This window comes from Trichosurus vulpecula, chromosome 7 (assembly GCF_011100635.1).
Source record: "Trichosurus vulpecula isolate mTriVul1 chromosome 7, mTriVul1.pri, whole genome shotgun sequence".
Lineage (NCBI taxonomy): Eukaryota > Metazoa > Chordata > Mammalia > Diprotodontia > Phalangeridae > Trichosurus > Trichosurus vulpecula.
The window spans coordinates 270,398,114-270,412,248 of NC_050579.1; the positions used below are offsets into that span (position 1 = coordinate 270,398,114).

General features: G+C 55.7%; 2 protein-coding genes across 4 annotated transcripts; one reads left to right on the forward strand and one right to left on the reverse strand.

Annotated features, from left to right (window-relative positions):
- The first annotated feature begins 838 nt into the window (after positions 1 to 838).
- Positions 839 to 6,144, forward strand: PHF1 (PHD finger protein 1). Of its 3 annotated transcripts, XM_036768871.1 has the most exons (16): positions 839 to 1,025; positions 1,297 to 1,447; positions 1,845 to 2,018; positions 2,137 to 2,218; positions 2,325 to 2,420; positions 2,559 to 2,662; positions 2,768 to 2,916; positions 3,101 to 3,196; positions 3,353 to 3,421; positions 3,694 to 3,817; positions 3,910 to 3,977; positions 4,167 to 4,271; positions 4,380 to 4,572; positions 4,910 to 5,004; positions 5,175 to 5,300; positions 5,496 to 6,144. In XM_036768871.1, exons 3-16 carry the CDS (start codon positions 1,860 to 1,862, stop codon positions 5,782 to 5,784), a joined length of 1,755 nt encoding a protein of 584 aa, XP_036624766.1. In that variant the 5' UTR covers positions 839 to 1,025; positions 1,297 to 1,447; positions 1,845 to 1,859; the 3' UTR covers positions 5,785 to 6,144. The 3 variants fall into 3 exon arrangements, with proteins under 3 accessions (XP_036624766.1, XP_036624765.1, XP_036624767.1); XM_036768870.1 differs by lacking the exon at positions 1,297 to 1,447; XM_036768872.1 differs by lacking the exon at positions 1,297 to 1,447 and having other exon boundaries at positions 5,220 to 5,300.
- Positions 6,145 to 6,229: 85 nt separating this feature from the next.
- On the reverse strand, positions 6,230 to 7,641 carry CUTA (cutA divalent cation tolerance homolog). Its single transcript, XM_036767676.1, has 7 exons — positions 7,556 to 7,641; positions 7,411 to 7,457; positions 6,939 to 7,144; positions 6,793 to 6,852; positions 6,648 to 6,693; positions 6,507 to 6,556; positions 6,230 to 6,417 (listed from the first exon to the last, which is right to left on the reverse strand). The coding sequence occupies exons 1-7, from the start codon at positions 7,596 to 7,598 to the stop codon at positions 6,312 to 6,314; spliced, it is 558 nt and encodes a 185-aa protein (XP_036623571.1). The 5' UTR covers positions 7,599 to 7,641; the 3' UTR covers positions 6,230 to 6,311.
- Between the last annotated feature and the right edge of the window lie 6,494 nt (positions 7,642 to 14,135).

The following is a 14,135-nucleotide window of genomic DNA, read 5'->3' on the forward strand; positions in this document are numbered from 1 at the left end:
CCCTGAGCTGGGCAGCTCCTGCCTCGGCCGCGGCGGGCGGGGTTCACGGGCTCCGAGGATGACTCCCGCCGGAGCGCCCCATTCAAACGGCCCGGGCCCCGCCCCGTCTCCTCTTCATTGGCTCTGTCCGCGCCAACGCCCCCGGCCCCGGCGATTGTCCGACAGCTCCGCTTCGGCCCTCGGCCCTCCTTCCTCCCTGCCCCGCGCTTCCCGCCCTCCGGGGCTCAGGAAGCGCTGCGCCAGCCCCCAACGGCCCCGCCCCCGCGGGGAGAAGGGGGCGCTCCAGCTCCGCAGGTGCCGCGCGCGGGGCCGGAGCGGAAAGGTGGGGAAGGGAGGTGGACCCGCGCATGCGCCTTGGCGGGGAGGCTGGGTGGGCGAAACCGGAGGGGGAGGGGGGCGGGGCTCGGGGCGATTGAAGAGGGGGGGGTGGGGCAGGGCCGTGGGGGGAGGGGGCGCGAAAGGTGCGGGAATGTGGCCGCGGGGGCGGCGCCCGGGCAGTTTCGGATTGTGGCGCGAGGCCGCGAGGCCGCGGCGGGGGCGGGGCCGGGGCCGGGGCGGGAGCCGAAGCCGAGCAGGGATTCCCTGCCGCCGGGGGCGGGCCGGGGCCACTCGGAGGGATTCCCCGTCGGCCTCGGCGCCCGGGTCTTGGGAGGAGGGCGTGCACCCAGCCCCACCCCACCCCGCGTGGCCCGCCCGGGAGGCGTAGGGGGTGGGGTGAGGTGGTTCCCGCCCCCCTCCCCCCAGCTCCTCCCTCCCTCCCAGGCCTCCCCCCCCCCAAGCCAGTCCGTCCCTCCCCTCCCTCCCTCCCTCCCTCCCTCCTCCTCTCCCTCCTCCTGCTGCCGCCGCCGCCGCCGCCGCCGCCGCTGCTTTGGCTGCTGCGTCATACGCCCCAGAGCAGCCGGGACGGAGGGGCCGGGCCTGGGGACCCCCCCGGCCTCTGTCTGCCCCCTCCCCCGGACGCCTGGACACCTCGGCCCCTCCACGGCTCCCCCTCCCCAGCTCCCCGGCGGCCGCAGCTGTCACCGGTAAGGAGGAGGCGGAGAGGGCGGTGGGGGGGGCGAAGGAGGAAGGGGAGGGGGAGTGCAGTCAGGGAGCCCCCCCTCCCCCGGGAGAGGCGTTGGCGCTAGGTGGGGGAGGGGTCCCTCTCGCTCCCCCCACCCTCGTCTCCCCCACCCAAGCTCTCCAGCCACATGCATGCAGGGACCCCCTTTCGCAAAGGGGCTGCCCCCTGTCACCTCCGGGTTTGCCCCATCTCGGGGAGTAGAGATTGGGACCGGGACACGCCCCCCTCTCTAGGTACACGGGGAAGTTATCCGCCCTACCCCCACCCCTGGGTTGGAGGACCTCAAATTTGAGGAGGACTGAAGATAACACAGAAATGGGAAGATTCTTCAGAATGGATGGGAGGGAATCTCATTACTGAGGACCCCCTCCCCCCAAAAAGCAGGTTGTCTGAACTCTGACATCTGTGGGCAGGGAAATTCCACGATGAAGCCAGCCAGGATGTAGGGGTGGGACTAGGACCCGAGGGGAGGCCTCTCTTTCTCCAATCCGTCATCCTCTGAAAATCCCTGAACCCGGAGAGAAACTCCCTGAGAGAGCCAATCCCCGGAGGAATCTTGGGGGTGGGAGACCAGAGAATCAGGTGTCTATGCTCCCTCTCCCCGCAATCCTAGATCCGAGGGACCGAAAGAGAAGAGTATGGGGTTTTGTGATGTTGAACTGGGGGGCGGCAACGAGAAAGCTGGAATATCGAATGTTGAGTCCCCTTGGGGGAGCCAAGCAGGGAGATGGGGATGCTGTTCGGGGTGGGGGGAGGTAACTCTTCCCCCTCGTCCCACCAGGCTCCCCAGGATGCAATGGCGCAGCCCTCCCGGCTGAGCCGCTCTGCCGCCCCCCAACCCTGGGAGTCCACTTCCACGGCCCCTTCCCCGGGTACCAGACCCCGGCTTTGGGAGGGGCAAGATGTTCTGGCCAGATGGACCGATGGACTCCTTTACCTGGGAACTATCAAGAAGGTGAGATCTAAACCTCTGACCTGGCCCTCAACCCCACTTTTCTCCTGCAACATTCACTTTAGCATTCCCTTTCTGTCCCCCCTGACTTAGATCAACTCTGTCCTTTTCTCTCTCCCAGGTGGATAGTGCTCGGGAGGTCTGCCTAGTCCAGTTCGAAGATGATTCCCAGTTCCTTGTTCTATGGAAAGACATTAGCCCTGGTGAGACACGAGGGAGCTTGGTCCCTAAAAGGAAGCAGAGACTGGGGGACCAGAAGCTTGGCTCTTAAGCATAATGGGGCCCTTAGCTTTCTTTTCCGTTTCCTAGCTGCCCTCCCTGGAGAAGAGCTCCTGTGCTGTGTCTGTCGATCTGAGTCTGCGGTCCCTGGGAACCGGCTGGTCAGCTGTGAGAAATGTCGACATGGTAAGGAATGCCATTTGACCCCTCCCAGCCTATTTCTACGATTTCCTTCTTTCGCTTTTTCCTATCCGTATAATCCTAAATCTCTTCCCCCTAGTCATTCCTCCTCAACCCTCCATGATCCCTCTTCTCACCCCTCAGCATATCACCAGGATTGCCACATTCCAAGAGCCCCAGCCCCTGGAGAAGGAGATGGCCCATCCCCTTGGGTCTGCAGACAGTGTGTCTTTGCAATCGCTACCAAGGTACGGGGATGGCTTCTCTCACTGACCTCCCACCCCACCCCCAAGCTGTGACTGACTTTTCTGTTTCCTCACCACCAAACCATCTCCACGTGTCTGTCCCTGCAGAGGGGAGGTGCCCTGAAGAAGGGTCCTTATGCACGGGCAATGCTGGGGATGAAGTTGTCTCTGCCATATGGGCTGAAGGGGCTGGACTGGGATGCAGGACACCTGAGCAACCGGCAGCAGAGCTACTGTTACTGCGGGGGCCCTGGGGAGTGAGTCACAGAAAGGAGGGAAGGAATGGGGAGGGCTTCTGGAGGGGGTGATGCTAGTGAGTCAAGGTGGGTGCTAGGGAGAGATTTTGGGGAAGGGGACCCAGATGTAGTAATGGAAGTGATGGCAGATGAGAGGGTCATGGAGGCAGAGCAGCTGCAGGCCTCGCCTGGTACTCTCTCTCAGGTGGAATCTAAAGATGCTACAATGTCGGAGTTGCCTCCAGTGGTTTCATGAGGCCTGCACTCAGTGTCTGAGCAAACCCCTCTTGTATGGGGACAGGTGAGCCGCGGGGCACAGAGCAGGGAAAGGGGGCTAGTTCTTTAATGTCTGTCCATGATGCGGGCTCCATCTTCTCTTCCCCCTTGTCTCCCTCGGCCCTTTCTCCTTTCCATAGCTCTGTTACTCCTCCACTGCTTTTCTGCTGCTCATTTCCAGGTTCTATGAGTTTGAGTGCTGTGTCTGCCGAGGGGGACCTGAAAGCGTCAAGAGACTTCAGCTTCGATGGTGAGCTAGACTGAGGGAGTTCTCTGAGACTCCTTGTCTGTCCTCCAATTCCTCAAATGACTGCTCTGAGCCTTAAGGCTGGGGATGGAAAGTGTCCCTGCCTTCCAGGAACTCCCAGTCTGATGGGGGAGGCAACTGCAAACCACAGTGGAGGAACTAGAAGAGGGCAGGCTAAACTGGAGCTAATCTCAGGGAAGGACAATAGCATTAAAAGCGCAGAAGGTGGCATTTATTCCTCACACCCACATAACTGTGGCCCTGTATTTCTCTAGGGTGGATGTTGCACACCTCGTCCTCTATCACCTCAGTGTTTGCTGTAAGAAGAAATATTTTGACTTTGACCGAGAGATCCTGCCATTCACTTCAGAGAACTGGGACAGCTTACTCCTGGGGGAGGTGAGGAGGGGGTGCCACCTGAGTGGGACAAGGGGAAAGAAATGCCGGGACTGGAGGATTCATTGCAACTGTTAACCTGCTCCTTTCTCCAGCTCTCAGACACCCCTAAGGGGGAGCGTTCCTCTCAACTTCTCTCTGCTCTCAACAACCACAAGGACCGGTAAGTGATAGTAGTGTGGGGTGGGGTAGTGCACCTGGGATCAATAGAAGAGTGAGATAGAGGTGGGGGGTATTAAGAGACTGAGGAGAATCTTAGCTACAAGTGGAGAGAAGTTGCATCTCTGGAAGGGGCAGTGAGGCAGGCCAATGTGTCTTTTCTGTCTCACTGCTATTTTCCCCCCACCCCTAGGTTTATCTCTGGGAAAGAGATAAAGAAACGGAAATGTCTGTTTGGACTCCATGCTCGGACTCCTCCCCCTGTGGAACCCCCCACTGGAGATGGAGCACACACCAGGTCACTGGCCCAGGGGGGGTGGGGAGCACTTTCTGGGATTCATCTGGGGAAAATGTACCTCTGGGGGTGTTCAGGAGGGGGCTGGGGGGGTAAGGAGGCCTCTTACAGCTTCCCTTCAGGGCAGGGCCCGGGGGTGGGGGTCTCACGCCCCCTGGGGAAGCGTCGGCGACTGGAGCCAGAGCCTCGGAAGAAGAAACCACCAAAGGGGAAGGAAGAAGAGCTGGGGGAACCCCAGGAGGGTCGAGATCAGCCAGAGCCCAAGGAGCAGAGGGAGCGGGCACGTCTTCGGAGGGCGCTGCAGGTAAAAGGGATGTGGGGACTAGAAAGGAGTTAGGGAAGAGGTAGAAGTAACAAAGAAGTGTGCTGGATTTGAACTTGCTAAGTGTGTGACCATGGGTTTGTCACTTTACTTCTATGACCTTCAGTGTCCTTTTTTGGTAAAAATGAGAATGATAGCTGCAGTACCTCCACGGTAGGGTTACTGTGAGGTCCAGATGAGATAATGAAAATTTTAATAATATTATGCCAAAATATAGTGTCAATTATTATTGTTAATAAAGGTTAATTGGTTATTCCAGGGTCTCAGTGCCCTTCTAAGAATACTTCTCTCCCCACCCCCATCCTCACCCCATCTCCAGGCTTCAGTGTCTCCACCTCCCCCCAGCCCTAACCAGAGCTACCAGGGCAGCAGTGGCTACAATTTCCGGCCCACGGATGCCCGCTGCCTGCCCAGGTAAGTCTTCCCCCTGGAACCTTACCCAGGCACACACCACTCCTATCACCCCCATAGTTAGTAGTCCAGGGGAGACTTTCATCAGCTCCCTCACCTGTCCATATTGGTTGGGAGGAGGGCACTGTTTGGGCTCTAGTCTTCCCTTTGAATCTTTATTCTGCTATGGGGAGGTGGGTCCCAACCTACCCAAGTGACCCCACCCCACACAACTGCAGCAGCCCCATCCGGATGTTCGCCTCCTTCCACCCCTCGGCCAGCACTGCAGGAACCCCTGGGGATGGAGACCCCCCAGACAGGTGAGGACCCCCCCCCATGTGCTTGTGATTCCCCCTTCCCTCCAATTCTCTGGTGTTTTCCCCTTCCTCTTCCTATATACTTTAATCCCTGAATATATACCTTCCCATGATTCCAATGTTGTTTTCCCCTGTAACAAAACCATTTTCTCTGTTCTAAGTAGGATACATCTGCTTTTACCCTTTCTTTCCCCATAGGTCACCTCTGGACCTTCAAGTTCCTGGTTTCCCTTCAGATTCCCCAAGGAGCGTTCCCCACTCAACGTCATCTTCATCCCCAGGCCCATCCCCTGTTCCCTCCCGAAGATCAGCTCCCCAGAGTCCTTCCCCTCTATGTCGTGGCTTATCTCCTGGAGCTGGTGTGGGAACCCGGGTTGGGGCTGGGTACCTGTCCCGAGGAGACCCCGTCCGTGTGCTGGCTCGGAGGGTTCGACCTGATGGCTCTGTGCAGTACCTTGTGGAGTGGGGCGGGGGAGGCATCTTCTAAAAGGAGGAGCTGATGGCTCCTCCTCTCCCTAGCCCTTATTCACCTACATACAACAGGCACTTTCACACCCTGACTTCTGACCTCACCTGCAGCTGGGATGTACCTGGGGGGACGGTCTGGGGTGGGGGCCCTTCCCTACCGCCCAGGCTGGAGTCAGGTGGGGAGAGACCCCTCTCTTCCTCAACCACCCCTTCATGATTCCTGACCCTACAGCCTTTTTCCCATTTCCCGTGATATTTTGTTACAGCTTTTTTTATATTTTTAAAAGTTATTTAATCCCTTAGGGGAGGGGGCTAGAATAGGGAATCCTGGGCTCTGTATGGTTGGAAATAAAGATAAATATACCCTTCAGAAACTTGACTTCTCTTGGTTGGGCTTACTACTGTACCCTCACCGAATACTCAGCAAATGACACGCGTAGTAAGGAAGAGATTCGAGGCAGCGCTCTGGGGGTAGGGTTTATTAGAGAAGGGGTGTAGAAGTCAGCCCGGGGTACCCCAGCAGGCTCGGGGGTCACCCAGGCGGAATTATCCCGGATAAGCGGTGCTGTCTTTTACCCACCGAAGGTACGGAAGGTTCCCCTGCTCCACAGGCAGTGCGATGACCTCGACCACTTCATAGGGATGCACAGAACTGCCGGAAGGGCAAAGGTCAGCGATAGTTGGGGCCCTATTACAAACACACCCAGGACCCCCCTCCCACTCCCACCAAGAGGGCCTCACCGGATAAATTCCGTCAAGGGGGCCGCCAAGGCCGTTTGGGTCTTCATCATCTGAGGGGCAGAGAGCAGATGAGGGCACTGCACAAAGGGGCGGGGGCTAAGACAAGGGGCAGGGGCCGGAAGGGGAGGGGGCAGGCCTCACCATCAGCACCTCGCTGTCCTCCTCGACCTTTCCCTTCCATTCGTAGCTGAAAGACACGGCAGGGGGCGTTAAGGGGCAGGAGGTCCGCGCCCCTCCCCCCCACCCCCACCCCCCAGGTGCCCCCTCGCTCTGCCCCGGGACTCACATAGACGTGACCTGGGGCACGAGATTGACACAGGCGGCCAGGCGCTTCTCCACCGCAGCCCTGGGAACAAAGCCAGCCCGGTTCAGGGCCGATCCCTTCCGCTCCACCCCGGGGCGCCCCCCACTGCCCCCCACTGCCCCTCCGACCTGGCGATAGTCTTGGCGACCTTGTCATTGGGGCAGGTTACGAACACTACCGAGACGGAGCCGGCGGCGTAGTCCGAGCCGGTGGGGGCGGGGGCCGAGGCTTCCGGAGGCCGTGTGGCCATGGAGAGGGCTCGGGGGAGCAGCCGTAGGGAGGGGTACACGGAGAGCAGCGAGGGCATGCACAGGAAGGCCAGGAACAAAGCGGCCTGGGCGGGGGAGGGGCGGCGCGATGAAAGGATGAGCCCCGGCTCCGGGCCCCGGAACTGCTGTCCTCCCCAAGCCCAGGGGTCTAGGCGTGGGTAGCGCCCGCTCCCTCCTCACCCCCGGTCACCGCGGATGCAAAACGAAGACCCTAAGCTAGGAAACTGAGGCACGGACTCCTGCCCGGAAGGGGAGGGGAGGGTAGAAGATCGATACGGAGGCCGGGTAGGCAAGCTAAGTGATCTTCGTAAAGGGGGGGGTCGTCACTCACCGCTCCGCCGAGCCAGACCTGGGGGCCCCGCCCCACCAACATGCAGCCTGGGCGGGCAAAGGGGGGGGTAGGGGTCAAAGGTCACGTGACCGAGCGAGAGGAAGACGTCCCAAAGCCTGGCACAGAAAAACCCGAGGTAGTATACCTGTAAGGCGACCACGTGATAAGAAGGCCCGAACCCTCACCATACCACGTGACAAAGGAAGGTCCTAGCTCACCGCGCCCCTCCACCCCATCCCAGAGGTCCAGCGTTTTCGATTTACCCCCGCCCTCAAGAGGAGCTAGGCGAGAGGAGGGAGGGGGAAGAATTGGCCAATCGGGAGCTGAATCCGTGGACACGTGCCGTCCCCACCTCCGCCTCTCAATGACCGTTAAAAATCATTTGCCCAAGAGCTAGCCTCGTTGCGGTCTTCTCTCGTCACGTGATGTAGGAGGCTGGAGAATGACGGGGGCAGTCAGTCCGAGGGGAGGGGCGGAGAGGGGAGGGCTGGATGTCGTTCGCAGCCAAAACAGGACTTCCGCGCGAGGTGGGAGCTGGCCAACCCTCACGCAGTCCCTCAAAGCACGTGACGTGGCTCGGGGCGGAGCGATAGGGCGGAAAGCCCCTCCCAGTGCCTGCGTGCTGACACGGAGTGTGGGGCGAACCCCGCTGGTGGCACCTCCCTCTGCCATTAACAATTAGTGAAACTGTCCAGACCCTGGAGGATGAGGTCTGGTGGAGCAGGCAGGGGTGCAGCGGCGGCTGCGGCGTCCCGTCCAGCTCAGCCCCAGGTTCTGGGCCGGGCCTGAGCCGTGACCCGAAGGGCTTGAGCCCAAGTACTTTTGGTCGTAACCCTAGGTGTGACCCGGGAGAACCGCAGCTGGCTGGTGCTAGCGAGAGAATGAAGTGGGGAAGAGAGGCGAGGGAGGGCTTTGGGCGCGTCCCGAGCGCTGGGGATCGCAGAATTCCACCCGACACAGTGGGGTTCGTGCCCCCTTCCACAGGACAGCCAGGATTCCAGACGTGCCTGTTAGGTGGTGGACACATGAAAAGAACACTGGACTTGGATGCAAAAGACTCGAGTTCCGAATCCTCCTGCCTTTGTCATTTATCGTGACCTTGAACAAGTCAACGTCTTTGAGCCTCACTTTCCTTACCCACGAAAAGATAACACTTGTACAACTTAGCTCATGGGAGTGCTGTGAGAAGCCCAGGTGCACGCATAAGTACCCTGAGTCAGGAAGACGGTTCAAATGCTACCTGGCATTCAGTCACTTCTCTCAGTCTCATCTGTAAGATGAGATATTGACATCTGCAACATTGTAACTCTTAAATTACTATATAAGTGCTAGCTATGGTGATGATGTGGGTGGCACAGAGGCAACATGACGTTGTGATTAGTGAAATTTGGACCTGGGTTCAAATAGAGCCTCTAACACTAGCTATGTGACCCCGGGCGAGTCACTTACCCTCTGAGTGTCATAAAACTTTCTAAAACTTACCACCTAAGAGGATTTCTCCCTACAGTTTTTTTTGGCGTGATGTTAACTGCTCCCACCTATGTGATATTGGTACCGATAGGCACAGAGGAGATAAAGATAATCTTCATATTTACTGCTTTTAAGGAACTTACGGTCCAGTAAGAGCTGGGTGTGCCATAAATACAATTCAGTTCAAATATATTAAGGTGAACAAATATTAAGCACCAATTTTGATGCTGTTGGATGCCATGCACAGAAAGACGAAGAATCATACTCCTGCACTCAAGAAGTTTAAAGCTAGTAGGGGGGAATAAGATGGACACAAATAAATGTGATATAAAGTGATCTGACAGAGGCAGAGGAAGAGTTAAGACTATGTAAGAAAATGGAAATCATTGGCCTTGGAGTCAGATTGTCTAGCTTGGAATTAGAGCCACTTAGTTGCCATGTGGTGCAGCTGGGTGGTCCAGTGGATAGAGAATGGGGCCTGGAGTCAAAAGAACCAGGAAAACCTGAGTTAAAATCCAGCCTCAGATACTTCCTAGGCATGTGACCCTGGGCAAGAAACTCAACCACTCTTTGCCTCATAGATCACTTCCTTGTCATGGCAGTGGTAGTGAGCCCTAGCTGACAAAAAGGAATCCACTGGAGAAGCAAATGGCAAACAAGACAACTTGTTGCTAAGAGAACTTCATGGACTGTCATGGGGTCATGAAGAGTCAAATACGACTGAGCAACAAATTAGGCATGTGACCTTGAACAAGTCACTGGGCAAGGCCCACCTCGATGTACCTCAGTTTCCTGTCTATAACCTCCAAGATTCTCTCTAGCCCTGATATTTTGTGAACCACAGGGAAGGCATAGAGGTGGTGGCATTTGTGCTAGACCACAACTTTGTGGACACTGGCAGAAAAGGGAAGATATTGGAGAGATCACATATGAAGGAGACTTGAGTGGTATGGTGGTTCGGCACATCCTCCAACTCTATCCTTTCTGAACTCCGTTTACTCAGGCTACCATCTCCTTCCCACCCTGCTCTGGGTCTCTAACCTACCCTATCCCCTATGGATACAGGGACTGCCCTACATTCCTTCCCTGGGGCCCTGGCGCATCTCATGACCCAAAAATGGAGAGAGGGGGCCACATTAGATGAGAGGTGGAGGAAGCAGCAAAGAAAGCTTCCTATCCCTAAATGATGGGGTCTCTAATATGTTGCTTGGTCTCAAGTCTTTTTTCTCTAAAAACTCTATTTGGGTCTGGGGTGTCTCTTGGGTTAGGCTTCTCATTGAGTTAATAAGGTCTCTCCTGGTTGAGAGGAATCTGTGTCAGGGGAACCCATCTTATCCTGAATCTGGATCTGTTTTGAGTCTAGAATGTCTGTCTCTGAAATTTCTTTTTGCATCTGAGGGGCTTGGTCTCTTAAGAGATCTCTCACAGTCAGATCTCCTCCTAGGTCCCAAGTCTCAGTTTTGCAGATTTGTCTCTGAAATCTCTGCGTCTGATGTCTCTTAGATCTCTTTCACTGGGTTTGAAATCTCTCCTTCTTAGTTCTCCCTCTGAGTCTGGGGTCTCTCCATCTTAGATATCTCTCCAAATCTGGATTCTCTTACCTATCTTTCTCTAGGTTTCTCTTACCTATCTTTCTGTGGGTCTGGGTCTCTTTGTATGACATCCCACTCTCTGGGTCTGGGGTCTCTTTATCTGCCAACTCCATTTCTGAGTCAGGGGTCCCCTGTCTTTGATTCTCTTTGGGTAGGGGTGGGGGCTGCAGTGCATCTCCTCCTCCTCCTGCTCTCTCCTCTCTGTTCCCCCGCCCCCCTCTCTCTCTGCTGCTGCCGCTGCTGTTGGCTCCTTTTCTCCTCCTCCTCCTCCTCTCTCCTCCTCTCTGCTCCTCTCTGCTCCTCTCTCCTCCTCTCTCCTCCTCCTCCTTCTCCCCCTCTCTCTCTCTCTCCCCCTCTCTCTCTCTTCTCCTTCTCCCCTGTCCCCCCCGCCCCCTCCCCCCCAGGCCTGATGAGCAGGTCTCGAGCCTCCATCCATCGGGGGAGCATCCCCGCGATGTCCTATGCCCCCTTCAGAGGTACGAGGTGGGGGGAGGGGGAAAGGATCAGGAGGGGGAGGGGGGAGGGGGAGGGGCAGGGGGCGGAGGAGAGAGGAGGCCCGGGGTGAGGGGGAACGGAGGGGAGAGAGGGTGAAAGAAGAGGAGAGGCCGGAGAGCCTGGCGTGGGGGGGGGGCGGAATAGGGAAAGGGGGTGTAAATGGAGGCTGGAGCGAGGAGGGGATTAGGGGAATAAGAGAAGCAGGCCTTGGAAGAAATATTGAGAAGAAATAAGATGAAAGGATGAAGAAGTAGAGGAAACACATGAGGGAAAGGTATAAGGGAGAACAGATAGAGGAATATGGGGGTATTAAGAAAGGGGAGGGACACGGAGATGGAGATGGAGAGGCAAGGGGGGAAACAGGAAGGTAGGGGTGGACAGCATGATGACGGGGTAGAGGGATGAAGATAGATCAGAGGGGTGAGAGAACCAGGTAGATGGAGAAAGGGCTGGAGGATGGAGGGAGAGAAGAAGAGGCCAGATGGAGGAGGGGGAGGGGGGAAAGGGAGTGATGGAGGGGCCAGATGGAGGGAGGAAAGAGTGGGGAGGGAAGGTGGGCTGGGGGAGGGGGAAGACCAGGGCAGAGGGAGGGCCAGATGGGGGGGAGGGAGCAAGCAAGACTGGGAGGTGGGGAACCGGGCCTCCCCCTCCTCCCCAAGTCCCTAACCAATGAGATAGAACTGGAGTCCTACCTTATTTCCATTTCACCACCAACATCCCTCCTCCCTTCACTTCCCTATATTCAGTCCCTGTCCCACCCTTAGTGTCCATCACTTATGTCTGTCCCCCCTCCCCCATATGGTGTACATCCCTTATATTAGTCCCCTTTTATGTCCATCCCCTATATCTGTCCCCTCTCCTGGTGTCCGTTCCTTATATCCCTCCTCCACCTGGTGTCTCCCTTATATCTGTCCCATGCTCTTAATCCCCTCCTCTTCTCCCCCTCCTCTTTCCCTTGACCCTCTTCCCTTACCATGCTTATCTATTTCTCTGGTCCATATCCAATTACCAGCTCGTGGTATTTTTTTTCCCAAGGGGTACTTTACTATCTGTCTCTCTTCCTGTCTTATATCCCCAGTCCGTAACATGTTCCCTCCCTTCCTTCCCCCAGTCTTCTACTCAAAGGCCTAGCTATGCCTTACCTCCTCTCACCTCTAATGGCCTATTCCTTATCCCATTCCCCTTTCCTCTCTTCCTGACTCCTTAGGTTATTTTGCAGGCTTTGGGGTGGGGGTGGGTGGGACAAGGAGATGGGATTAAGGGTACAGGAATCCTATATGAGCACTCAGAAAGATTACCCCACTGTGGACCCTTCCCCTTATCCATGCACCACTCACTCCACCCCCACCCCATACCCCCACATACACACACATTTGCCTCAACTAGTGTTCTCCCGCCCCTGCTTATTTTCAAGCCTAGACACATGGCCGGGGACTCTGGGGAAGGGGAGGGGAGAGAAATGATGGGAAGAGAAATAGAAATCCCTGTGAGGCATATAAGTTTACCTGCCTTCTCTCACTTCTCCCAAGAGGAAGTATTTCTTGAGGTCTAACTTTCCTCCCTTTTGCTGCAGTCAGCCCCTTCCTCTGTGGAATGGTAACGTTTTCTCACCTGGGGTCCTGGAGTGCTTATGGAGGAGCTAGGAGTTGTACTGTCTGGAGTATTAACCTGTCTTTGGTACCAAGAATGTCTGAATTGTTCCTATCTGGAAAGTATTAGGGTATTAGTAAATGAGCGTGGCTAGTATTGAAGTATTTAGGAGTTCAGAGTATCTGTAGTTGGGGAGGGTTTACCTCTGACCCTGAGTCATCTTGTTTCCTAACTACCCACCCTGCCATCCAGAGAAGTCAACCTAAAAGGCTGGAGGATAGGGGAACATTTTGAGTGTGTGAATAAGAGGCCATGAAGGAAATTGGATTTTGGAAAGATCACCAGGCCAAATGCCCTACATCCCATGGAGTCTAAAACTTGCTTCTCTTCACTCCAATGTACCTGCAGCTTTATTTCCCGGTGGAGGCTGCAGAACTTGCCTTTCTTCCTCTGACACCCTCAGAGCTTAATTTTTTTCCCACTCAAGTGCCCCAATCTGATTTCTCTCAGTCTGACCATCGTAGCCTGATTTTTTTCACTGATACCTGCAGACTGATTTCTCACTCTGATATATCCCCGCAGTCTCATTAACCTGTTTTAGCCTCAATTTCTCTATCTGTAAAATAGGAACAATGCAATACAAACTTCCCAGCGTGGTGTCAAGGTTCAAATGAGATAATTTAAAGTGCCTTGTAAATCTTATGGCGATATGTAAATGATTTTATTATTATGACTACTGCCAAGGGAACCCCCTTGCTATAAAGTTGTTGGGGCTGGGCTGCACTTGAGGGGCAGAATGGGACAGGGGGCCGTCTCAGGGCGTAGGTAGAGATTCTCACATTCTCCTGTTCTCCCTCCGGATATCCTACCCCCAGACACAGAGACCCACTTTCTTTCATGAGATATGTTATCCCCGTTGCCTTTTCTTCCCTTTTCCATTCCTCCATACTGTGTCCTGGGGGATATTCTGTGCTAGAGACTGGCTTCTCCAATCATTTGGGAGGGAAGAACCACAGATGTTGACAGGGGCAGTTCCCTGGGCTCGTGTTACTGTTTTTTGAGGGGTGGTGCTAAGAGGCCAATTTGATCTCTCCTCCTTCCCTAAACAAGGACCTGAACTCCTGGGCCAGTTGCTGATAAGAGCTTCCCCCTCCTCCCTTCCACTCCCCAAGGAAACAAAACTGTCCCTAGGGACCTGGGAAGGCTAAGGAGGCCATGGAAGGGATGGCTTCCATCTCTCCTGAGACTTACAGGTATCTCCCTCCTTCCTTTTCCAGAAGTTTGGTTTTCGCAACCCAGTTGTTCGGGACACCTTCACTCTTCCCAAATGTGCACCCTTCCTCCACCCCATGTCACTGTACTCCCCAGGTGTTTCGCCATCTTCACTCTCCCCAGATATATTTCGGTTAATTCTGTATTCATCCCAAACGTGCAATCCCTTCTTTCGTTTGCCGTCCCCAGCACTTAGCGCATTGCTTTGTACATAGTAAGCGCTTCATATTTTTTAATTCATTTAAATGGGCCCGTGTTTACCACAATCCCTCTCTCTGCCCATCCTGGACCACCCTTTGTGTTTTC